This window comes from Prionailurus viverrinus, chromosome B2, assembly GCF_022837055.1.
Source record: "Prionailurus viverrinus isolate Anna chromosome B2, UM_Priviv_1.0, whole genome shotgun sequence".
Lineage (NCBI taxonomy): Eukaryota > Metazoa > Chordata > Mammalia > Carnivora > Felidae > Prionailurus > Prionailurus viverrinus.
Window position 1 is genome coordinate 96,009,800 of NC_062565.1, and position 26,077 is coordinate 96,035,876.

At 42.9% G+C, this 26,077-nt stretch overlaps 1 protein-coding gene across 3 annotated transcripts; it reads left to right on the plus strand.

Annotated features, from left to right (window-relative positions):
- The first annotated feature begins 1,240 nt into the window (after positions 1-1,240).
- On the plus strand, positions 1,241-25,071 carry PRDM1 (PR/SET domain 1). Of its 3 annotated transcripts, none has more exons than XM_047858771.1 (7): positions 1,241-2,049; positions 3,700-3,939; positions 10,376-10,495; positions 14,104-14,356; positions 20,009-21,108; positions 21,583-21,711; positions 22,087-25,071. In XM_047858771.1, exons 1-7 carry the CDS (start codon positions 2,008-2,010, stop codon positions 22,657-22,659), a joined length of 2,457 nt encoding a protein of 818 aa, XP_047714727.1. In that variant the 5' UTR covers positions 1,241-2,007; the 3' UTR covers positions 22,660-25,071. The 3 variants fall into 3 exon arrangements, with proteins under 3 accessions (XP_047714727.1, XP_047714728.1, XP_047714729.1); XM_047858772.1 differs by lacking the exon at positions 1,241-2,049 and adding an exon at positions 3,394-3,416; XM_047858773.1 differs by lacking the exons at positions 1,241-2,049; positions 3,700-3,939; positions 10,376-10,495 and adding an exon at positions 11,742-12,988.
- The last annotated feature ends 1,006 nt before the right edge of the window (positions 25,072-26,077 follow it).

Sequence of the window (26,077 nt, forward strand, 5' to 3'; positions counted from 1 at the left end):
TGCAGGCGAGACTGCTTGAACAGCAGGCCAGCCTTCAGTATGACTACATTGTTTTTCTGTCCATTGTGGCGCTGACTCAGCATCAGTTAATAAACCCTCTCGAGAAGGCTGGATTTCTCTTGTTTAATTATCATCTTAGAGCTTTCTGAGAACTCTTAGGAATTGTTCATTCAGTTTTATACCCTTAGCACATCTGCCGATTAAAAGCCCTGTTTCCTCTTGGTGCTAGCGTCCCCTCTGGCGTAACATGCAATAACAGTCCCCGGGCAGTCAAGCAGGGAGTGTGTGTTACTTATGTCCCCTAGTGGGAATGTAATTGTTCTGTACTACAGAGATTGTACAAGGACTTTAGACACAAAAAGCATTTCCTGGCAAATAATCTTTGCCTCCCACCTACCCACCACCCCCCCCAAAAGAAATTCTAGAAAAGTTTCCTGAAAGAGAGAAAAGAAATGTTAAAGATAAACAGACATATTTTGATGATTGAGTTGGGCTTTTGTTTTGCTTTGTTTCTTCCCGTAAACAAATACTCAAATGTCCACTTCATTGTGTGACTAAGTTGGTATCATTAAGTTGGGACTGGGTGTGTATATGTGGGTGTGTGTGTGTTGGGACGTGGGTGTGTATGCACACGTGTATTTAAAATGTTAGAAAAGACATTGCAGCCTAAGGTTGAAGGAGAGATGATTTCAGAAACAACCACCTATATGAGGCAAGCAGGAAAAGTGGGAGACTGGTGTTTCAGTGATCTAAACAGTAATTGTAATGGGGTGCTTGCTATAAATGGACCCTTTGCATCATTGTTTCTCTGAATTAGAGGATTCCTTGCTGAAGGCACAAGACCATTGAAGGAAGTAAAGCATCTGGTTTGTTTTGTAATGAGAAGCAGGAATGCAAGGTCCACGCTCTTAATAATAAACAAACAGGACATTGTATGCCATCATCACAGGATGTCCTTCCTTCAACAGAGGACTGACTGGGGCTGGAGGAAAAGCCGGACAGGGAGTAGAACGAGCCCCACTAATTACTGCCTCCGTCTGCCCTCCACTTGCAGTGATCAGTTCAACATTCTCTTGAACTGTGAAAAGATTAATGCCCTACACTTTGCTTACACGCGCCCCTCAGAGTTTGGTTGTGGGTTTGGGGAGGAGAGCAAAGGCAAAAAAATTTTCATCTGTAGGATTATAAGTCTTCCCTATTTCCCTATTTACTAAAGAGTTGAAAGAGGGAAGTTAGTTCTGCCGAATGTGGATGTATTTCAGTTAGCAGGAGAAATGGAAGCTGACGAGTTTTGGAGGGGAAATGTGCATTTCACGGGCCAGAGCCGGAGGACTAGTCAGCTTCATTTTATTACATCACACGGAAAAATAATTTCGCATGCTCTTTTCAGGTAAATGGTGTACGTTCGTTAAAGTGTGGATTCGAGCCGAGGAACTACAAAATTTTTAGGTAATTTTTAGGTTCCCCTAATTTAAGGAATGTGCGCCCCCTTAGAAAGTCTCGGCAGGAAGGAGGGCGGGCTGAGTATTTAGAATACAATACAGCCCGAGCGAACGTTGAGGTTAAGTGCTTTCAAAGGGAAGTGAGAAGATTCCAAGTAAATGTTGAAATTCACATGCGAAGAGAGGAAGCTCAGGGCGGCTGCCGATCCGGGGGGAAAGCCCTGGGCCGAGCTCTGCGCGGCCCCGGCGAGTTCAGGTATGGCCACGCCCCCCTTCAGCAGCTGGTGGGAGTGAATCAGACGAATGGGAAATCTGCTGCAGGGAGGGGAAAGGAGCCTCCGGTCTGGTTAACACAGACTGAAAGTGCTGCAGTGACACTCAGCCCTCCAGTGCTGCGGAGAGGCAGAGCAGCGCGCGGCACCTGTCCGCGGCCGAGAGAGCCGGGACGCGGGCGCCGGGGCGGCCGTACAAAAGGAGGGATCGCCGAGGTGCGCGTCAGTCCTCAGCCCGCCAGGGGACGCGGAGGAAATGTGGACTGTGTAGAGATGAGCGACACTTATCTCCGATGTTGGATATTTGCTTGGAAAAACGTGTGGGTACGACCTTGGTAAGGAACTTGATGTTGTTTTTCATCCTGAAATTGATCAGAAATTGTTGTTGTTGTTGTTGTTGTTGTTGTTGTTGCTTCTGCTGCTGTTGGCGTAGTCGCAGTAGGAACCAGAACTGCTTCTGTTTAGGGCGCTTAGAACTGTCAAACATTTATAAGACTTTTTCCTTATGAATCATTAACCCCTTCAGTTCTAGGCATAATTGTCAATTCATTGAAACTTCGGTAGTGGCTCCTGCCCACCCCCGTCAAAGTAACTCCTCCGGGTTGGCTTTATTTTTAAACTTCGCTAGATTTTAACATTTATTTACCATCATGACTGTCCATGTGGGAACTAAATGAACACAAGCAAGTTTGCTTAAGTCGTAACAGGGGAAAGACAACTTTGCATCTGACTTCTTTTTAAAAGAGCATCATGTTTAGGGAAGAAATAGAAGAATGTAAAAGAGAGCCACCTTGAAGGACTTCCGCCGAGTGCTGTGTTTACATTCTAAGGAGGACACGTTCTTACATGGAAATGATACCCGCGTTCCTACCTTTTTTTTTTTTTTTTTTTTTTTTTTTTTTTTTATCAAGCCTTGTCTATATGGGAAAACATTCCAGAAGTTGTTTACCTTTTTTCCTCTCTCTCTCTGGAAAGCACTTTTCCTGAGTGCAAGGGGGGGGTTTGCGGGAATATCCTTATCAGTTTACAAATGGAAGCAGTGTCTGTCCTCAGAGCTTCTATATTTGTTATAACTTTAGTTACAGTAAACTGAAGCACATCAGTGACTTCTGGGAATTCGTACACTTTCAGATTTAAATGGAAAGTGCTATTTGTAGCTGAGGGCTCCTGAAGGAATTCTCTCCAGGGAATGCTATTGAAGCGTTTTTATGCTTTGTTGTTTTGCTTTTTCAAAATTTGGCGTGAGATGCCCACCAGTCAGAGGAAACTGCCAGGAGTTTTCCCCTTTCGCCCATTTCTCCTCCTCTTTTTCCTGTGCTCCAAATCATTTCTGAAAAGCTGCAGCTCAGGGATGCTGGCAGGATGCAACCCTTCCAGTCTCCCGTGTGAGAGGATGAAAGGGAGCCCTGCAGCAGAGGAGGGGGGGCGGCGAGTTGTTTTGAAAGTTGTTTTGCGTTGGGAGCTGGTGGGAAAGTTCAGTCTTCCCCATTTGGAAAAGGCCGGCTGGGTTCCGCTCCTGCCCCACACGCGCTTTCCATTTTTAGCTTCATTCAGAGGCAGACAGAGCTCCTTCCTCTTCCTCTCCTTGTTTGTGACACTTTTCTGAGGCAGCTTTTCCACAGCGCGGAGGGTCTGGCGGCCATGACCCCAGGCGTTCTGGGACATAGGACCCAGCGCCCACAGCATTTTTCTGCTGTGAGAGGTAAAGCAGGGATTGTTTGGAGGTGTTTCTTTTCTTTTTTCCACCCCCCCCCCATGAGGTTGCCACAGTCCGTCTTTCTTTTTTTAAAAAACTAAGTAAGAGTGGCATTTTAAAACCTCGCTTCTTCAAGGCAGTCTTCTTTATACGGCTTTTTGGCTCTTACTCAACTGTACCAAGCACTCTTGCATCTGCTTTTAAAGTCTTCAGACTACTGTATTAGTCATAGCCTCTCACAGGGAGCCACAGGACAATGGGGATTAAAGGCCTTTCCCTTCTCTTCCAGGCTGCCCCGAAGTGTAGCTCCAGTGCTGTGAGGTTTCGAGGGGTGACCGCCGGGACCATGAAAATGGACATGGAGGACGCAGACATGACTCTGTGGACAGAGGCTGACTTTGAAGAGAAGTGTACATACATTGTGAACGACCACCCCTGGGACTGTGGGGCCGACGGAGGGACCTCAGTTCAGGCAGAGGCGTCTCTACCAAGGAATCTGCTTTTCAAATATGCCACGAACAGCAAAGAGGTAAGCCTCTGGTTTGTTGCTGGAGAACATTGGCACCTGACGCCAAATCTCCCTACTTGCCCTTGTGGCCTCCTGTATCCGTGAGAATCTGTAAGTATCAATACTTAATCGATCCCTTAATTCCCTTCTTTCGTTGCTTTCTCTTTCCCCAAGTCTGTCCTCCTCATTTCCTGCAGCTCTCAGCTGCTCCCTACTAATTAGTAAACAGTTCAGTCTTTTGGTGAGTTGACACATCTTGGGAAAGCTGCATTGCAGAAGGAGGTGGGCGAAATTGACAGTGACCTTGGAGAAAGCCACTGTCCACCCCCAGACTCCCTGACCCCTGGTCCTCCAATTGTACGGTAGCTTCTGAGGGAGAAAACTTTTTCTTAGGGGGAAAAAAAAAAGTTTTTCATGTTTCTTTTGTCTCCTTTTGGTCATGAGATGGCTTTATTCTTTTTAATGAGCCAGCTTTATTAGCTGGGTTTCTAAAATTATTCTCAAAACCTTGACGTGTTTATGAACTGAAGTGATGGTGTAGACCAAGAAGAGGTTCGTGTAAAAGTGTCCTCTGTCCGGATGACTTCAGAGCTAACCACTGTGTTTATCTGCGGCAACTCCTTTGCTCTGGCTGGGCTGGCAGGCCGATTCCTTACTGGCCTCTGAAGTGGGTACACCCTTTGTTGTTTCAAAGGGGCTGGAAACCCAAACTTGGAATGAGCAAAGGATTTGTGTTTACCCTTTTATATAACGATTATAGTGAGGCGTGATGTTTAGCTGTGAAATAACTTGCAGAACCACCTCTGGTTTTGAGAATTCAGCTACTGCGGTTAGTTGTTCTTACTAGTCCATAAGCTGAGCTGACTTGAGGGAATCAGCCCCCCAACAGACTTCCCACCACCACTACTCCCATAGGTTACTGTCACTTCCGTCACTGTCTTCAGAAAGAAGTGATTCCTTGCTGTAGGAATCCATAATTTGATACTGGGACAATTCATTAGAGCCATGTCAGATCACTTTCCTCCTTCCCCAAGGAACAGTATTTGAAGGAGTCGGGGAGCCTGTTTGGGAAATACTTTGTCTCTTTCCTGTTTGTGTCTGAGTTCAGTGTTTTCGGTGAGGGGGAGACACAGCTGTCTAAAATTAAATAGAGCAACTCTGCTTTGAGTTTCATTAAAGCTTAACCTTTTTTTTTTCCCCCTTGCTGGAAGAATGGAGGCAGATTTTTTTTTAAAGCAAAATTTAAATTGTAGTTGTACATGAATGTTACCAAAAATTTAACCCCCAGAGGTCAGCCTTAATTATACCTCTTTCTGAAAGTAACCCTCTTCTCATTGAAAGTCTCATAAGATGTGGCCTGTGGAATCAATGTAGGATTTGTTTGGCTATTTAAGGTTTGACTGTGGTTTTAAAAGGTGTAGTGTGTTTTTTCCCATATCACATTTGACCAAATATTGGTCCGTTCTCAGGGTTCATTTTTGTGCTGTGTTGCCCTGTCCTGCCCATTGTTTTGAAATAAAGACCTCTATTCTGTGGTTCATCTTTGGCTTTTAATTCTATAATGTTCTTATCGTCAGTTCAGCTCTTAACTTGTTTTTCAATTTCCATCATTCTGCTTAAAATCATAGCTCAATAAAGGAATGCCCTCAGATTATTAGTCCAAGGTTCAGAACGATAGTCACTTACCTAAGATGTATTGTGAGAAGCGTGAGCCAGGACTAGGAGCAAAGTTCTCTTGACTTCCCCAGCCACTGCTTCTTGATTATGCTACACTGGCCCCTCTTGGTGTCACTGTGGTTTTATTTATCGTCTTTACATCTTTCAGCCAATCCTTTATTAAGCTTCTTTGGTGTTCTTTTTTTTTTTTTTTTTTTGGTCTGAACATATAACTTCCTATTTCAGTATGTTCATGCAGTATCTGTATCCCTGAAGAGGGTCTTTTCAAAACTAACCTAATGAGAGATCAGGGCCTTCTATTCTATTTTCCCACATCCGTTCCTAATCATAAAAGCAACCAGGAAGCCAACTTAAATGTAATACTGTCTTACACTCACTCTGGAATTTGTACCTGTTTTTCTGTTTCTTTCTTCCTTTTTGCCCTTTTGGGAGAGGACAGTTTCCTTAAGGTGGTGAAAGAAGCCTGGGGAATTGAGCCATTGAGGGTGTGATACCTGCAGACAGTTCTAGAACAGAAACCTTCAGGATTGATGAAATGTTTACATTATCATTATTCAGTTAGTTCTTTCAGTCCCACCAGCCATGGAAAGAGGAAAAAAAAAAAAAAGCTTTCTACGTGGGGTTTTTATCTCACTGATTTATCTTGCCCTTCTTTACATGTTTTCATTTAAATAGCAGAAGATGTTACATTATGTACTGTTGTGCTGACATACTGGGGGATTTTTTTTTAACAAGACCATTTTTCATTATGAATTTGTGCTATGTGTCAGCACCTTTTTTTTTCTTTGGGTTTAAAAACAAAACATACAAACCATATTTCTGATCTTGACCCTCATTTTTAGATTTGGTTTAGAATCATTCTGCACCTTTAATGAGGCTGTTCTTACTTCCTATTTCCAGAACTGAAGCCAAATATAGACCTACTATTCAAAACTTTTAGAACTTTTTTTAACTGATGGGTTATTCTTTTAGGGGGATTTTCCCCTTGTCCTCCTGAAATAATCTTTTGTGAATACTTGAATACAGCAAGATCAATTTAAGCATTTATATTTTAGAAGCGGTAGCCTGTGTTGAGTTTGCTTGTATTCAAGAGGCACAGTGGCTCTGAGTCTGACCTCCCAGAGTCATGCGGTGATAAACATCAGGCCAATGATGGGGACTCGCTGAATGTCTGTTTTGATTGAAGTCCATTATTAACTCAAGCCATCTGTAAAAAGTATCTCTCCATAACATGCAATTCCCTCTTCTTCATAGTGCCTTTTATTTGTGAGACAATGTACCATGTTTCCTTTAATACAAAGATAATTATGGAGGAAACCTTCCAAAAACATCTCTCATCCATTCCACCCCCTTTTTAAAAAAATGAAGTGAATTGCAAGCTGAAGTCCTAGTCCACTACACAGTTCTAGTTATCTCAATTTGTCTTCAAAATAGAATCTTAATCGAAGAAATCATTTTTATAGGGGCAAATCTGGGGAGGGGGAGAGATAGCTAGTAATTTAAATCATCTTAATGTAATTTGGGGTGATGATGCTCATACCACATTTAAACTTGAATAAGGTTTCTGCTTAAAGCACGCTGCTATGAGTGTGTATCTGTATATTCCTTAAAGGAGGAATTGCTTAAAAAAACCAAAAAAAAACCCAAGTTTATATTCTCCTTGATATCAGACTTTGATTTAGCAACCCCCATCCTAAGTTGTGAAATCTTCATTTTGTGTGATGAAAAACAAGCCCTTTTTTTTTTTTTTTTTTTTTTTTGTCTGGAAGCCTCAGACATCAGGGTGTGTCCTGTAACCGAGGCCACTGACAGAGACAGATCTGCCCAAATGGTGGAAGGATTGGACCCCAACATAATGCATGGTATGGAAGAGCTTGGCCGGAGGCAAGAGAGGGGCAAGGATGTGTAGAGGCCAGGGTCTTGTCCCTGATAGGTTAATGGGAGGCACACAGCAGCCTGCCCCTAGTAGTAATTCTTTAGGACCCTGGTCAGTTCCTGTGAAGTTTCCTTCTTGAGATAGGTGAACACATTCTTAATTAGTCTTTTTAGCACTGTGAAATCCAAGGCACACACCAGGTTCCTCTGTATCATGTGCTTGCTCCAAGGATAGAATGTTGTTGGCTCAGGTTCACAGCTGGATCTTTCTAGGGCCAGAGGGAGAATATGACTAGGTCTTCCACTTCCCATTAAAAATGACCTTGGTTTCTGTTGCCCCTCCACAGTTACCTAGCCGAGTACTGTAATCTTAAAATTGCAGCTTGTATGTCCTCTTTGAATAATGTCTCAGACACAGATTTCAGATGAAGGTATTTATCCCATATGAAAATGCTGGACTGGGAATGGATATAGATGGCATATAAGCCATACAATTCTTTCCAATCTTAGAAATTCTATGATTTTGTGTCTCTGTTTATCCACTTTCGTGTTTATATGTTTCCTATAGCTCTTGTATAATAGGAACTTAAAATAATAGGGTTCTGTCTCACTTGTAAAGATAATCCAATATTGAAGGCTCTTTGGCTCTTTTTTAAATCAGAAAACTTTCATAGACCTCTCTTCTTCCACAGACCCTCCTCTTTTTAATTGTTCTCCTCTCTCCTCTCCTGCTTAATTGCATTTGTAAAGTTATAAATGGCAAATACTGTCTTATAGCGTCCTCGTGACTTTCTTATACTTGTACTCAAGTAGGTGCTGGGTGGCTATGTCTTCTGAAAATTCTTTTGTGGAAACATGATTCTGTCGAGTTTTTTGGCCATAAGAAAACTGTGTGTGTTTTCTTAGTATAAGATTGATAGATGAGAAGCAAGAGACCTCATTGGTTAAAAAAAGAGCAATTCAGAAGAAAAAACCTGACCTCAATATAATGCTACTTGTTGGTAATCAAGCTCTGACTCCCAAGACACTGTCTTCAAGAGACTATAATTTAAAACAAAGTTGATGAACCAGTTGAGTACCTTTCTTTAAATTACTGCTTTAAAGTGGATATGTTGAAAATATCAACTACTAATTATTGGCTCACCAACAAATGACATTATTTGTTTTTCCTGTTTGTCATTTTAATATTATGGAATAATCACTGAAATGTGAATGCCAAATGATTTGCGTGTCATAGAAGTCAATTCCATGAATTTTTCAAATTAATTAGGTGCAATAATGTAAATAACGAGCCTCTGAATAAGTAAGTCTACTTCAGCTTTAGTACAAATTTTTATCTCAAGACTGTTCTGAGGCACTCCTGTCCCCAGTTATTTTACTGCCAACAAATACCAATAACGATGAACTGTATTGAAAGGGCACGTAGATGTAAATGAAGGCAGAGGAGGAGGATGAAATGAACATCTGCTTTTTTCAGCTCTCTGCCAGAAATTCATAAAGTACCAAAAATAACACTTTAGCTCACAACCTTGTTTCAACTTGTGTTAGGTGTAGGAAATTTTCTTTCTTTCTTTCTTTTTCCTGTCTTTTCAGTCTGGGTACGCTCCATTGAGGCTTGTATATTGAATACCAAATTGTTAAAAAAAAAAAAATCATTGACTGATGAGAAATGTACACGAGAAAGATTGGACTTTACAACCATGTAGATGTGCTTATTCCATATCCAATTAAAAAGATTTAAATTCTTGATGGAGATTTATTGAGGTACCCACGTACATCACAACCAAAATCTGAGTATCCCCTGTGAACATTCACTGATACATATATTGGGACCTACCATTGCGGGTACACAATTACACAGGAGCCACCGGGCTTCATAAAACCTGGAAATAAATATTCTCTTTTACCTCCCCTCTTGGTCCATGTCAGTAAGGTATTCAGTAAGTAAAAGGTATTCAGTTTTGGACAAGAAAAAAATAAAAATGGGAAAGTGACTGAATAAAAACCAAAACAAAACTGTAACTGCAAAACGTTGCAGAGGACCACTTACAGAATTCTTTTGAATAGTGATGAATTGCTTCCTGATTCGTGGTTGGTGATTTTTTTCACTCCCTTAAAGAAATTTACGATCAAGGAGGAACTGGCATAGTTAACATGTTTCTTTAGCAAGGCTCTGGTGTGATACATCCAGTCTGAGAAGGTCATTTCCTCAGATCTTAGAACCCACAGCTCTCCTCGGTATAAATTCCATTTCAAAGGATAACTTTTGACCACTGTTGAGTAGAAGATGCTAGAGGAGAACAAAGTTACTTGAAGATCTTTCTTCTATTAAGGAGAACTTACAAGCTATGAAAAAAAAGAAAAACCTCATCTGGAATGAAAAAACATATAATGTGTTTTGCTTCTGGTTCCTTAGGTCTTTGTGGAACAACCAAAGGGCATTATTTTGGTTTCTGAGGTTAAAACTATTTTATTCCCCTCAAGCATGCTATGTTTATAGTTTGAGGGAGAAGGAGAAATAAGAAACTAGGAGCAGGCTGAAGTAGTTTACTCTTGACAGTCTAATTCTGCAATATCTGATTCTAAAATCAGGTAAAACAATGATTATCTTCTCTGTTTTTCTAGCATGAAAAGTAATAATAAAAATACAGGACCTTCAGTCACCAGAGAATAATCCTTTAGATGATTTTCACGCTTGGTTGGGTATTTGCTTACGATCCGGGAGTTTGAAGGATGGCCTCCCCCTAAGATGAAGCTTGTTATTAAAATTATGTAGGCACCATTAATATCTGCTCTCCATATCATAATTTTGTCATTGTTGATTGTACTACCACTTGACAATTCAATGAAAATTTAGTTAATATTTTACAGTTGAAGTAATTATCTCATATTTTACCCCCTATAGGTTATTGGAGTAGTGAGTAAAGAATACATACCAAAGGGAACACGTTTTGGACCTCTAATAGGAGAAATCTACACCAATGATACTGTTCCTAAGAACGCCAACAGGAAATATTTTTGGCGGGTAAGTAGAGAAAATTGTTTCAGACTCTTTAAGAATTAAGGGAAAAAAATGGAGCTAGAATTGCTGGGTCACTTCCTTTTTCAACCTATACAAGGGCTCACCACAACATTGGGGCCCCTGTGGACGCAGGGCATTGTAAGCAAATGCGATTGAAACTGGTTAAATATGTGGCTCTAGAAAAGCAGCCTGTAGGTGATTAGGGATGGAGATATGGACTGTATGTGAATCTTAATTTTTGCAATTCATTAGAGCTTTGTGATGAAAGGAAACAGTTTGCTGCTTGTTTCAAGGGTAGGTTCATTTGCATTTCTCTGCAAGGAAGTAGTAATGAGTCACCAAGCCTTAGATTTCACCCCTTCTTGATTTCTTGCTGAGTTAACTTTAATTGAATGGAAGAGTAATCGTAAATGAATTAGCTTGAAAATACATGCAGTTAAGGAAGGATGCGTGGAAGATGCCACTAGGGGAATGGAGATGACTAGGACTAGTCATGCATCTACACGTAAAACTGTTGGATGTGACTATATGCACATTGCTCCCATAGCATAAGGGAAATGCTTACAATCATGGGAGAGCATAAAGGTCTGGCCCATACAATTTCCTTTGGAATATCAAGATTAGAAAGGACCTCAAAGATAAACTAATTAGATGGATTTTTGAGTAAAAGGCTCTGACTTAGAAGGGAACAGAGAAAAAAATTGGACTGCTTTCCATCTTCCTGTAGATTTCTAGGATATTCAGTTTTCTCAATTAGAAAATGAGAATATGCTTATTAAATTTAAAAGTAATTTTTTTATACATACTTGCATAAAATGATCCTGACTACTGGGGAACCATGGTTTGAATTCTTTTATGAAACAGCTGCATGATAACAACAAAAACTGGATTATACTTATTTTGGCCAGTATTTACCGAGGATGCCTATATCTTTTGGACAAGTGTCTTTATAAAAGGCTTCCATTTGGGGATCAGTCAGAAGCTGTTCCATAGAAACAGGATTTTTTTTTTTTAATTCAGGAAGTTTTGTGTTTTTAGAAATTTATTTTGCTATTTTCCAAACGTGAGAAAATGCTAAGAATTGTGTGCTTACAATTTTTATTTAATACTTACACATGCTTGGGGCACCTGGGTGGCTCAGTCATTTGAGGGACTGACTTTTGATTTCAGCTTAGGTCATGATCTCACAGTTCAAGAGATTGAACCCCACATTGGGCTCTGCACTGACAGTGCAGAGCCTGCTTGGGATTCTCGCTCTCCTTCTCTTTCTGCCCCTCCCCCACTCATTCACAAGCATGAGCTCTCATTGTGTCTGTCTGTCTGTCTCTCAAATAAACTTTAAACAAATCTTTAAAAAAATAATTACACATGCTTCAAATATATTTACTTCATGACTTCTAATGGGCAAAATGTCAGTGAGTGCATTTTTGCCTTTCTTGCCAATAAAATTTTCTCAGAAATGAGCCACAGAAGTGTGTAATTCTTGGAGTCAAAGGTCTGAATTAACACATGCCAGCATAAGACTTAATGATGTGTGGTCATTTTTTTTAAAAGGCAAGAAATACCTAAGAACCTCCTGTCTCTGTCCCAATTCTCTGGTTCATTAAAGGTTCTCTATAAGTAACTGAAATGCTTTCCTTGGGAGGATTTATTTGAATCAGTCTTTCACATACAAAGGATATTGTAGGAGAAAACTCCCCACATGTTGTTAAAAGCATCCTGATTTTGCTGGCAGGAATGTGAACATCTGTTGTAAGGAAAGAAAAACTTCCATCCAGATTACACAGGCAAAGAAGAGTAGGGATGTTCAAGTTGAGAAACCAGTGAGTGACATTTCTTGTAACTGTACTATGAGTCAGCACATTTTTAATCTTCCTGATAATATATGGCAATGTAGTGAGGTAAGAGAGAGCAGTGTTCATTTGACGTATGCATTATTTTATTTTCGAGTGTGTGTGTGTGTATGACTTCATGGCATTGACATTTCTGTCTTTTAAATGAGGATAACAGTAAATTGTAGTCCATGGATGACTGACTGGAATCTCATACCCGTAGCTTTAGAAAGCAGTCTCCGCCCAGCGAAGAGTGCAGAGCGATGGAACCCCATGTTCCTGGAAGTTTGCACATCAGAGTAAACAAACTTGAAAACCCCTCTTGATAGCAGAATTCACCCAGCCTTGTTCCATTTTCTCTTAACAAAACACACCGCAAAAGCTCTCACAAGCTGCTTTGATGAAGCCACATGTATTTCCCCCTTCACAATTTACAGGAAGTTACTCTTAAAAGAAAGTGATTCTGGTGTTTACTGCCCGTGTTAAAGGGACAGAGTTCCTTTTTGTTTCTGATAACGTTTGAGTGAAATACAGAAACGATTTATAGACTATCATAGTCAGTATGTGACTAGGAACAAAGCAATAACCTGCTGTCCGGTTAGAGCAAAATTTCTGCTATGAACAGTGCCCTACTACGCGAGGACTACAAGTTGCAGATAACCAGGTATTGATTATAGATGTATAAGGAAATTTCTTAAGACTGAAGAAAAAATGGTCCATCTTGAAAAGAGGGAGAGAAAAGCTTTCTGTGGAAGCGGAAGGAGTTTGTTTATAAAGTAGTTTCAGCAAGACTGTAGGTTTTAATTTTTCCTCTTCTTACCTCTGCCTTTTCACTGAGGAGCCTGAGTGCGTGTGTTAACCAGAAAGTAGTGGTACTGTGGGGCAAACTTTGAATTCTTCGTTATGCGTTGCCTTTAAAGAACAGCATAGCTTATTCCTGTTCTTTTTTGAAAAACGCGTGCCTGTGGCCCTGTGGGTGGTGTTTTAGCCAACCACCCTTCAGATAAGAGGGTTCCCTCTCCTCTCCTTTGGCTTGAAAGACAAGCGCAAGGCCGAACATGTTTATCAAGAGGAAAAGTGACTTCTCAGTAGACTGTCAAATTCTGGCTTCTGTCCCGGTGCTCACTTTGTTATGGCAGGTGAAGTTCACCTTTGCCCCACCCAGTGTTTCCACAAAAAGGCAAGGTTCCAAGTATTCATATGAACAAGTGTTACTTCTGGACTTGGAGGCTTGGAGGTGGAGGATGTTTGCATAGTTTAAGCCTTGGGCGGGGGTGTAGGAAACGGCAAGTACAGAGGCCATAGAAAAAGCTGAGAGACTCAGTTTGACGTATTCAGTTGACTTGGTCTTCTACCCAGTGACTCAAAGCATTAAAAGTCAGCATAATCGGAACTAAAGTTAGTAGCATCGCCCATTTGCCATTCACGGCTGTAGCAAAAGTAATACTCTCTGGTGGTTTGGTCCGCCTGAGGCGGCTCCTTAAATGAAATGTTGTGTTTCATTCTTCTGTTGTTTTTCCCCAAACATGAAAAGATGATAAAACTGAAATGGAAAAGGTAACTGACAAAGTGTGCCTTACCTGTTTCTGCCCTTACTTATGCTGATTCAAGACTACTCTGGCTAAACCGATTTCGTTCTTTTTTCTAACTGGGCCATAGGGAACGAGAAAGCACACTCCTCCTCCGTACTTGCTGTGTTTGTTCTTCAGGGTGCCGGGGAAGCTTTCCATTGCTTTGGGGCTGACTTTCTTTCACACGTCTGTCTTTTCATTTGGACAGATCTATTCCAGAGGGGAGCTTCACCACTTCATCGATGGCTTCAATGAGGAGAAAAGCAACTGGATGCGCTATGTGAATCCGGCGCACTCTGCCCGGGAGCAAAATCTGGCTGCGTGTCAGAACGGGATGAACATCTACTTCTACACCATTAAGCCCATCCCTGCCAACCAGGAGCTTCTTGTGTGGTATTGTCGGGACTTTGCAGAAAGGCTTCACTACCCTTATCCCGGAGAGCTGACAATGATGAATCTCAGTAAGTGGATTATAGAACAAAAAAATAAAGTAAAATAAAAAATGCCAGTAATGTCAGTTCTGCCCCTATGAGCTAATAACATGTTGTTTAATTATATGGCTTCATTTGTTGGGCCAAGTAGGTGGCTTAAACAAGGGACTAGGAAAAGGGAAAACAATTTTTTTTGAGTCCCTATTCTCCATTATGAAACTCGACCATGTAAACTATTAAAAGCTATTTTGAGTGTTTAATTCAGAAAATTGGAGGAAGAAATATATATCCAATTGTAATCCTTCCAAAAGGGGGCAGGTAGTAGTATAAAAGGGATTGGTCCTGACATGCCTAGTCTTTAAGGGATAGCTCTTGTTTGTGGTGATTTGTTGGTGCTTAAAATGTGTGTTGAAATATTATAGAGATGCACATTTGGTTATCAACTCACGGTCTGATGTAGAACATCCAGGATTGTCTCTGGAAAAACTCACAGCTACAATTTTAAAAATATTCTTCTAAATGGATAACTAAATATTTTATATCATACCTTCCTTCCTTATGGCAGAAACCTAATCCTAATTATCTAATCTCCTGATCCGTATTACAGTAAGCCACCTATCACTTTATTTTTAATTTTTTTAAACCTTTTAAATTTATTTTAAAGTTTACTTATTTATTTTGAAAGAGAGAGAAAAGGCACAAATGGGGGAGGGGCAGGAAGAGAACCCCAAGCAGGCTCCACACTGTCAGTACAGAGCCTGACTTGGGGCTCAAACCCACAAATTATGAGATCATGACCTGAGCCGGACATTCAGCTGACTACGCCACCCAGGCACCCCTATCACTTTATTTTAACAAATTCTCAGTTCCTTAGGTTTATAAGCTTTTACTTTTTTATTTGACTATAGTTAATGTCCTAACCTCTCTGGAAAGGGCTACCTCATTTTAGTCATTCTCAAGTGATCTCTAGGAACAATTTAAGAATTGCCATAAAACTCCAATCTGTTGTAATTATGGTTGTATGTTCTTAGACTGCTAAGTTTTAAGGAAGTTTTTAACATTAAATCCTTCTGGCTTAAAGTTTTGGCATCTAAATTCTGAAAATTTTGTAACTATTTGTTTTGATATTATTTCAAACTTACAGAAGAGTTACAAGAATAGTACAAAGCATTCCCCAGATATACCAACTATTGATAATGAGGTCTCAGTTGCTTCATCTGAAGGCTGAATTACTTTAGTTCACGTTTTCACCTTTGAAACATTTGGAATGAATGTTAACATAAATTAGAATTTTGAATTTTGACTTTAATTTTGGGACCTGTTAACAAACCAATTACCTATCCTACTCAGGTGTAAGCCAATTCTGTAGCTATTTGGTGCTCATCCCACACTGTCTAGTTTACTTGATCTCCCTAGGATCTCAATACTGTGTTTGTCACTTTCTGAAAAGGTGGGGCTGTAAAAACTTACCAACCTCCCTCATAGGATCACCTTTTAGGTTTGCATTCGTGGTCCCAAACTGCCCCCCCCCACCCCATACACACACACACAATCATTGCACCCTTGAGCTTCAGGAAAAGGTCTTGGACTCATTGGAAACAAGACGGCTTCCAACCTGAGCATGAGGGGGGAATCAGGTCCTGATGAAAGGTGTCCGTTCTTTTCCCTCATGTCTCTTCAGAGCTCCCAAGAGTCTGTCACATTTGCTGAGCACCCCAGGAGCCATTCAGCTGTTTGGGCCACTCCCCACGGCCTGGTGGTAAAAGACAACTTCTATTCTAGCAGCTCCTCTCACTAGAGAAGATGTGAGGAAGGTGTGCTGCTTACTCTTGACTTTCTCAGCATGGCAAGTCACTTCTTGACGGTCTCCTTATACTCCTTGATCTTAATCATTCATGGATTCAGAGAAAGACCTTGGTGGGTTTTTTTTTTTTCTTCTTCTTCTTCTTTTTCTTAAACAGTAACTCTGTTTGAAGTGACCCACCCCAGTGACTTTGCCCCAACCATGAAGAAGCTTTCTCACATACATCCTTCACCCTGTGTGGTTGCAAAGGCCCTGCATTTTTATTCCCTGATGAAAGGGTTTTCACAGTATCTAAAATTCAAGTGCTTAACTCTTTGTGTACAGAGCAACTTGTGTGTATACCGCGAAATGACACTTTCGTTCCCACAAATGTCCCTTTTCGTCTGTGCAGAAATTTTTCTAAATAGAGGTTTAACATTTTCAGATACCCTTTCCTTGTCCAGGATTCCTAGTCAAGAATGAGAGTGAACAATAACCAGTCACATTAAGCCAAGACTCCTGCTGCAGATTGTGAAACCAGTTGTCCTAGGTGTGGTAGCTGATGATTGAGCCTCTGATCAGGAAAATTTCCACTATTTCGTCAGGTCTAATAGGTAGATTGTGTCTTCAAGTGAGTTGTGTTGGGTTTCCATGCTTCAAGCACAATAAGAGGTCTGTGCTAAAATCTCCGTGAGGACTTTAAATGGCAGTGATGGTTCCAATGGGAGAATTTTGAGAAGAGATTCTAATTAAACGGAGGTAAAAAAAAAAAACAATAAGTAGCCAGAAATCACAAATTGGCGTTTTTTAAAACTAAAAGAGTAGAAACTATTAAATTTAACTCTTAACCCCTCCCAAGTTTTTTGGTATTTTTTTCCTATGTATCTAACCAACCCATCTAGAAAACAGTTGACCAAATTATAGACTTCTAAATGTTAATCTGCTTTCTCAGTTTCAGTTGAAAACAGACTTTGTTTTGCCTACTGCAGAACTTCTAGGTTCTTTCTTGTAGTCTTGGGGGTTCTTATTATAGATCGAAAATGTGAGTCGGCATAATTAAGCCATTCAGAGCCTTCAGAAGCAGTTCACTCTTGAAATGACTCCGTCCGCCTACAGCCATTTAAGATTTAAGAACAAAAACAGATCTTGATTTTCTTCTTCATGTTAACTCAAGCTGCTGCTGAGTGGGAGAGTCAGAAATGACACCAGCTCTACTGATTACTCAGCTGCTGAAGGATGATTTTTTAAAATGTACCTTCACAGAGATAGACTCCATGACTTCCACCTTAGAACATCTTAGGGGACTAACGTTTCCCTCTGGATATTGTTTTGGAAGAAGATACAAATTGATTTCTATAAAGGCAGACATCTACTGTGATCTTACTCTAGGCCAGGCCCTGTGCTAATAAGTATTTTGCATAGAAAATGATAAATTCTGATTTTCCTATCATTTGGCCTAATCATTAGCTCTGTTTTCAGTTTATTTTTTTATTTTAAAAAAAATTTTTTTAATTTTTTTTTTTTTTTTTTTTTTTTTTCAACGTTTTTATTTTATTTTTGGGACAGAGAGAGACAGAGCATGAACGGGGGAGGGGCAGAGAGAGAGGGAGACACAGAATCGGAAACAGGCTCCAGGCTCTGAGCCATCAGCCCAGAGCCCGACGCGGGGCTCGAACTCACGGACCGCGAGATCGTGACCTGGCTGAAGTCGGACGCCCAACCGACTGCGCCACCCAGGCGCCCCTAAAAAAAAATTTTTTTAACGTTTATTTATTTTTGAGACAGAGAGAGACAGAGCATGAACGGGGGAGGGTCAGAGAGAGAGGGAGACACAGAATCTGAAACAGGCTCCAGGCTCTGAGCTGTCAGCACAGAGCCTGACACGGGGCTCGAACTCACGGACTGTGAGATCATGACCCACGCTGAAGTCGGACGCTCAACCAACTGAGCCACCCAGGCGCCCCTCTGTTTTCAGTTTAATAACTGAATTATCGGGGTGCCTAGTGAGAACACCTGACTAAATATACGAGGACAGTGCTACTGATGGACTCCCGCTTCTTGCTTATGGTTTTAATCTGTTGAATTTTAGAACCAAGAGAGTATTGAAGCCACTGGAAACATTATGAGACTCAGGTGTAATCTGCCACATAAAAATGGCAGAAACAGGACGGTGAGGTTTCTGTATGTTCATTTTAGGAGGGTGACATCTTTTTTTAAATGTGGTCCTACGTGGGTGCCTTCAAATTGTTCTTTTTCACCTCCATAAAATTCCTTCCTGTGGCTGTGAGATGCCTCGCCTATCAGTTTTCCAACTTCGTTGTCTCTCTTCCTTTACCATTTCAGCTTTAAAAAACAAAAGTGACAATTTGAACTTCCTGCCTGCTGGGCCTCACTGAAAGACTGATATTGGCCCGATAAGGGGTTATTTATTTTGGTTTAGTGGCTTCAGAAATCCCTCTCCCTCAACAAGCTCTCCATCACTGCCCCCATCAGCATCTTCCCTGATAGTGTCCTGGCTGTGTTTATTCTGGGGCTGCCGGCTCACCCTGGAGTAACTGATAACAGCTAGCAGGAGATAACATTCTCCAAGGGCCTCTCACACTGGAATCGAATCCCTCAAGTCTGTCAGCCCAGAGAATGGATTTGAAGAGTTCAGAGTCTGGACTTACACAGAGTTCATTTCTAGACCTATCAGATATCAGGCCTGGAGTGCTTTCTCAGTGAAATCAAACGGAAACTTTTTTTTTTTTTAAGGCGACGACGAATGATACTTTTACAGAGGCTTCCGCATGGTCCCCCAAACCTGTCCTCTTACGATGCAGAGGCCAAGAGCTCTCCTGCCTCCCAGAGCATCCGCACACATGGGAGGGTTCATGCCTTCAACCTACTCCTACTCATGGGGCAGCTGTTCTGTTGGAATGATTGCCCCTCTGATAACCAGAGCTCCAGTGAAGGAGCGTTAAGTTTTACTTTTGATTTCCAGGGAAGGCTGAACGGGTTGTTTTTGGTGTTCCCTGCTCTCACTGGTGTTTTCCCAAAGGCATCGTTTGTTCAGTGTATTCGGAGGGGCAGGGCTGGCGATGGCCCGAAGAGTCTGGAACCGTCCTCATTGCTGCTGTTCCTAAGTAGTGTATTTACCGAGTAATAATATAGAATAAATGCTTTCATCTTAGCTGCCTGTTTTCTTTGGTGCTCTAAGTAATTGAACTGGCTCGGGAAGTGCCTGTTGTGGTTTGGCAGAGAAGAGTAGGTCACGCCTTGTGATTCCAAGGGACAGCACTGCTGGGAGCCTGGTTAGACCAGACAGAACCTTGGTGCAGTTCCTGTGCGGTCAGCAAATCGGAGGGGAAAGGGTGGCATCCACATTGCTAATCTATTTGGCACAGGCAGTTTGAACAGGGTTTTATCAAATTCGTATTAAACAAGAATCGAGGCGAAAACTGATGACTGCTTGTTACTTGAAATGAGTCTTAATCTTTCACATCTAGTTCGCAGGGTGTGCTGATTTCCTTTCCGTATACTGTGAACATCAGAATGACTTTTATTAGCCTCTGACACCCCCACCCCAGGATTTTTCCACCCCCATTTTAATGGAAGCTCTCCTATTCTAGCTTGAACAGCACTTTGCCATCATACGGTTTTTACTAGTAGAAACAGAAAAATCCAGACGGTGCTCTTCATTTGAGATGCTGCCACTGTCCCCACTCTGCTGAGAAGGAAACCGAGTGATGTGTGTAAGCAAGTGGCCCCGGGCCCTCTAGAATGAAAGGGCGTTGAGAAGCCAGGTGTCTCTCGCTTGTGGCCAGCTGGCACTCAGGTTTTCTCCAGAAGAGCGCAGCTTTGGAAATTCACTTCAGTTCTCTCTAACCTTCTGAGTAACCGTCCGTTCTTTATTTCAGCACAAACACAGAGCCATCCAAAGCAGCCGAGCACCGAGAAAAATGAACTGTGCCCCAAGAATGTCCCAAAGAGAGAGTACAGCGTGAAGGAGATCCTGAAACTGGACTCGAACCCCTCCAAAGGAAAGGACTGCTACCGCTCCAACATTTCCCCCCTCGCCCCAGAAAAGGACGCGGACGACTTCCGAAAAAACGGGAGCCCCGAAATGCCCTTCTACCCTCGGGTCGTTTACCCGCTCCGGGCCCCTCTGCCGGAGAACTTTTTGAAAGCCTATGGGATGGAGAGGCCGACCTACATCACTCACTCCCCCATCCCGTCCTCCACGACCCCGAGCCCCTCGGCGAGAAGCAGCCCCGACCAAAGCCTCAAAAGCTGCAGCCCGCACAGCAGCCCGGGGAACACGGTGTCGCCCCTGGCGCCCTGCCCTCCGGAACACCGGGACTCGTACGCCTACTTGAACGCCCCCTACGGCCCGGAAGGCTTGGGCTCCTACCCGGGGTACGCGCCGGCCCCGCACCTGCCCCCGGCCTTCATCCCCTCCTACAACGCCCACTACTCCAAGTACCTTCTGCCCCCCTACGGCGTGAATTGCAACGGCCTGGGCGCCATGGGCAACATGGGCGGCGTGGGCAACCTGGGCCTCTTCCCCCGGCTCTACCCCGTCTACAGCAGCCTCCTGGGCGGCGGCAGCCTGCCGCACCCCCTGCTCAGCCCGGCCTCCCTGCCCAGCTCGCTGCCCTCGGACGGAGCCCGCAGGCCGCTGCAGCCCGACCACGCGCGCGAGGTGCTCGTCCCGGCGCCGCACAGTGCCTTCTCCCTCCCCGGGGCGGCCGCCAGCATGAAGGACAGGGCGAGCAGCCCCACCAGCGGGTCGCCCACGGCGGGCACGGCCGCCTCGGCGGAGCACGTGGTGCAGCCCAAAGCTACCTCAGCGGCGCTGGCGGCCCCCGGCAGTGACGAAGCCATGAATCTTATTAAAAACAAAAGAAATATGACGGGCTACAAGACGCTGCCCTACCCCCTTAAAAAGCAGAACGGCAAGATTAAATATGAATGCAACGTTTGCGCCAAGACGTTCGGTCAGCTCTCCAACCTGAAGGTAGGCCTTGCGGCGTCGGGCTGCCCGCTAGTGCGCCTGCGCCGTCCCGGTTCGCCGGCCTGCGCCCCCGCGCCCCTGTGCTTTGCTCGCCTTGCGTTTTCAACAGTTGGAGACCCGGGCCCGGGAATAGCCCATGGGGCGGGAGGGGGGGGGGGGTTACTTTGCTTTGCTTTTGCCATCGCTGACTGTGTGGCTTTGACCTGGTTACATCTCCTCGGCTGACTTTCCTCAGAATAATGAGACCGTGGGGTTTGGGCTGGAAGATCGGTTTATAGAGTCCTCCTGGCCCGTGACTTTTGTTCCTTTCGTTCAAACAAAACAGAGCATTCCGAAAACCTCGGGGCTCTGCTTGTTGGGCTTTATCCTGATGGTTTTCTTAAGATGTTTGCATCATAAATGCCTGAGTCCTTGAGCAGACATGTGAAGTCTTCTGGTCAACGCAGAGCACGGCTAACCCACGTGGCTTCTTTCCAGGTCCACCTCAGAGTGCACAGCGGAGAACGGCCTTTCAAATGCCAGACTTGCAACAAGGGCTTTACTCAGCTGGCCCACCTGCAGAAACACTACCTGGTACACACGGGAGAGAAGCCACACGAATGCCAGGTGGGCAGTGTCTCTTGGTAGAAGCATTAAGCTCTGTAGGAGGTGTCTGAGGCGTGCCCACCCTTTGTCATATAGCCCGCAGTTTAAAGCAACACGAGAATACTGCCTTGCCACCGGCCCATAGCCTTGCATCTGCTGATGAGCCGAGATGGTGACACAGCCAGCTTCCAGTGGGTGGAAAATGGCAGGGGAGTCAACGCCTCCTGGTGTGCATTGTGCCCACATCTCCCTGTTTGCTTAATGCCACACCGTAGGTGCCACAGGGAGGCTTCTCGCCTCACAGGTTGCTGGGCGTTGGTATGTAAGCTTGCCCTTCCCATTGGCAGCTCTTAATCTTCTGGTCTTCCCGTCTCTGCCCTCTTCCCCGCACTGTAGGTTTGCCACAAGCGATTTAGCAGCACCAGCAATCTCAAGACCCACCTGCGACTCCACTCTGGAGAGAAGCCGTACCAGTGCAAGGTGTGCCCTGCCAAGTTCACCCAGTTTGTGCACCTGAAACTCCACAAGCGCCTACACACCCGGGAGCGGCCCCACAAGTGTGCCCACTGCCACAAGAGCTACATCCATCTCTGCAGCCTCAAGGTCCACCTGAAGGGGAACTGTCCTGTGGCCCCGGCCACGGGGATTCCTTTGGAGGACCTGACCCGGATCAACGAAGAAATCGAGAAGTTTGACATCAGTGACAACGCCGACCGGCTCGAGGATGTGGAGGACAACATCGATGTGACCTCTGTGGTGGAGAAAGAAATTCTGGCCATGGTCAGGAAAGAGAAAGAAGAGACTGGCCTGAAAGTGTCTTTGCAAAGAAACATGGGGAATGGACTCCTCTCAGGGTGTAGCCTTTATGAGTCATCAGACCCGTCCCTCATGAAGTTGGCTCACAGCAACCCACTACCTCTGGGGCCTGTAAAGGTCAAACAGGAAACAGTAGAACCAATGGATCCTTAAGATTTTCAGAAAACAACAAGTGTTTTGTTTTGTTTCGTAACTTATGACTTGGCAAGTCAGGGTGCCTGTAGCAGATGCTTGTACATAATTCCAGTGCTGCAAAGCTCTCCTGACGGCAGATGGTTTCCCCTCACCTCTCTGGAATAAAAGAAGGAACTCCAAAGTTACGGAAATCTCAGGGCATAAATGAGGCAAAGACAATATATATATACATATTATATATACTTATTTACACCCCATCTATATATTTGAACCTGTGTATTTTGACTATTTGTGTGGATATGTTTGCATAGCCTTCCCATTGCTAAGACTATTGCCTAGCCATAATTATTTTTTCAATGATAATCCTTCATAATTTATTATACAGTTTATCGTTCAAAAAGCAATAATTAAAAAAGTTTACAATGACTGGAAAAATTCCTTGTAATTTGAGTTATAAATGTTAGAGTTTTGTCTTGTGGCCATTCTTTGTAGATAATTTCTGCACATCCGTCTAAGTACTTTAGATTTGGTAAAGAAATACATTACTTCAGTTGACCTCCCTCTGTGATAACAGTTTGAAAACGAGGTTTGGTATTGCCAAAGTTAGACAGTTGATGTGTTAATTCATAAGATCTGTCATTTGAACAGCATTGTATACCTTGGGGGGAATGTGTGCAGAATTACCCAACAATAACTTAGAAGAAACAAGAAAGGGAATCTTGTGTGTTTCCGTAGGTAGTTGTGATTTTTTTTTCTTCCCTAGCCAGGGATTTACCAGAAAGGAGACAAGGCTTTGCCGACCCGTCTCCCTCTCCAAAATGCAGGGACACCCCACCCCAAAGTCATGTGACCATTCAGAGTGGTCACATGACTTCTGCATCCCAGTGTATTATCTGAAAATGTGAAGAAGACAAAATGCCATGTTTCAAACCACTGCAAAATGTTCCCAAAGCACAGGTGGTTTCGTATGTTTGAGGTTTGGGGGCTTGAGTCTGGGTGTTGTTACTGGGTTTTTTGTTGTTATGTCAAAATTGCACAAACATGGTGCTCTACCAGGAAGGATTTGAGGTAGATAGGCTCAGGCCACACTTAAAAAACAAAAACCGAAAAACGGGTATTCTTGTTGTCTTAGGGTAAAAGCAGGCAATGCATGTTCCTAGTCCCAACACATCAATTGTATTTTTTTTTCTGTAAAACTCAGATTTTCCTCAGTATTTGTCTTTTTACATTTTATGGTTAATTTAAGATGAAAGGGCATTGCAAAGTTGTTCACAACAATTACCTCATTGAGTGTGTCCAGTAGTGCAGGAAATGATGTCTTATCTAATGATTTGCTACTCTAGAGGAGAAACTAAGTGTGCTCCAGAAAGATAGAATGTGTGCCATTCTGTCTTTTACTCTGCTAAGCCCAAAGATTACATGTCAGCATTCAAGGTGTAGCAAAGAATGATGTATATTTATAAATCTATTTATACCACTATACCATGTGTATATATAATATATTTATAACCACTTAAATTGTGAGCCAAACCATGTAAAAGAACCTACGCTTCCTACGGGCCAAAAAGAAAAAAAAAAAAAAAACAATCCTTTCTAAGATTTTGCTTCACACATGACCTCACAATCACATTGGTGAGCTTGGGCACCCCCTCGCCACTGGAAGAGACCTGAAAACCTTGGTGCAAAGGCGGGGGACTGCATAACAACCAAGGAGAGAGAGTCATTTTTCACCAATAAGGACAATCTAAGATGGCTTTATTTTTGTTTGGCCACGTTATGAGTCTGGTCACACCCAAGTCACAGAAATAGTCCCATTACTCCCTTTACCACTGTTAACTTTTCTCTCTTCATTTCCTTCCTTCCTAAATAACTGATGCATCACTAATCAACCTGGTTTATATATTCAGCCTTTTATTGATGGCAACTAATGACAACCTGCAGAAAAGAACAACAAATTTAGGATAATCCAGGGAAACCTAAGAGCCTTACTGATCTGTTCCTGTAAGTAGCAAAACTGACAATTTCTTTATGGATCAGGGTTTGACAAACACAGTCCTTAATCGTAGGTAAACCAAAGCATCACACTCTGACATTGACACCAAATACTTCCTATTCTGCTCCTTTGTTCTTTTCCCTTTTGTGCTTTCTTATTGTGGGAATTTTTACCAAGACCTGTGTGGCTTGCGACTTCTTGATTCTCTTTACCATTTGACTTCCCCTCGTAGGCCTCTTACATGTGAATGTTGAGCCCACAATCAACAGTGGTTTTATTTTTTTTCCTCTAATCAAAGTTAAAACTGACCAAAGTTATTGGCTTTTTACTTTGCTAGAACAACCAACTATCTTATGTTTACGTACTGGTTTACATTGTTATTTATGTGCAAATTGTCAAAATGTAAATTAAATATAAATGTTCATGCTTTACCGATACTTGTGTAGTGTCTTCAGTGAAGGGCCAGTGATGCGACATCTTGACCGAACTGTAAGGGAACACATTTGAACATGACACAGTTTGCCTCTCTCCTGCCCTGTCCACCCTCCCTGCCAGCAAATGATTCCTTCATCTCCCACCTCCATGTGAGACCACACTTGTGAGTGATTGCAGTGTTGATCTGTCTTCTCTCATAAGTGTAAGATTTTTCAATTATGAGCTATGAAAGTGTTCTCTAAGGAAAGCATTTCAAACATTAGCCAGTAAATGGGGGAAGATTTATTTGCTTTTGTTGGGTTTTGTCTGTTTTACTTTCTTGATGGGGATGGGGTGGTGGGGAGGATAGGAAGGCTTAGATCAATTCCGGAAATGCCTTCCTAGCCTCATGCCAATGTGTGTGTGTGTGTGTGTGTGTGTGTGTGTGTGAACCCAACCCACTCACGGGTAAGGGGCCCTTAGGGAAGCCCTGGAAACCAGGTTGAGGAATAACACTTTGCCCAGTCACGTTTTTGCTTCAGTAGCGAGCACTGAGCATGCCACAGGGAATAAGTTCTTTTGTGCTTCTGCATAGTCTTCCTGCCCTACATCCCATGGTATTTTTTTGTCCCTTCACATTTAGCCCAGAAAGTAGATCTGCCACTTGTTCATTGAAAACAAATTTCAAGAAAGCTGTTTTACCAGAATCTGGCCATTGTTCGGATGAAACCCAGGGACATGGTGATTTGGCCATGCAGTCCCAGTGGTCATGTGGTGGGACTGGGTCTATTTGCTTGTCCATCGATGTTCTAAAAACTAACTTGTCTCCAGGCACAAGTAAATTTGAGTCTTACTTGGCAGATACAAATAGGAGGTGCTTTGAGACAACTGTTAGTGCCCTCAGTGAAAAAAACCTAAAAGTCTTTTGCAAATAGTGCTCATGCTTGCCATGTCATCTATTACCAAGTTCATGGTCCCATGTCCATGCTAACCGCATGTTAGGAATAATGCTCCTTACATTTGGATACT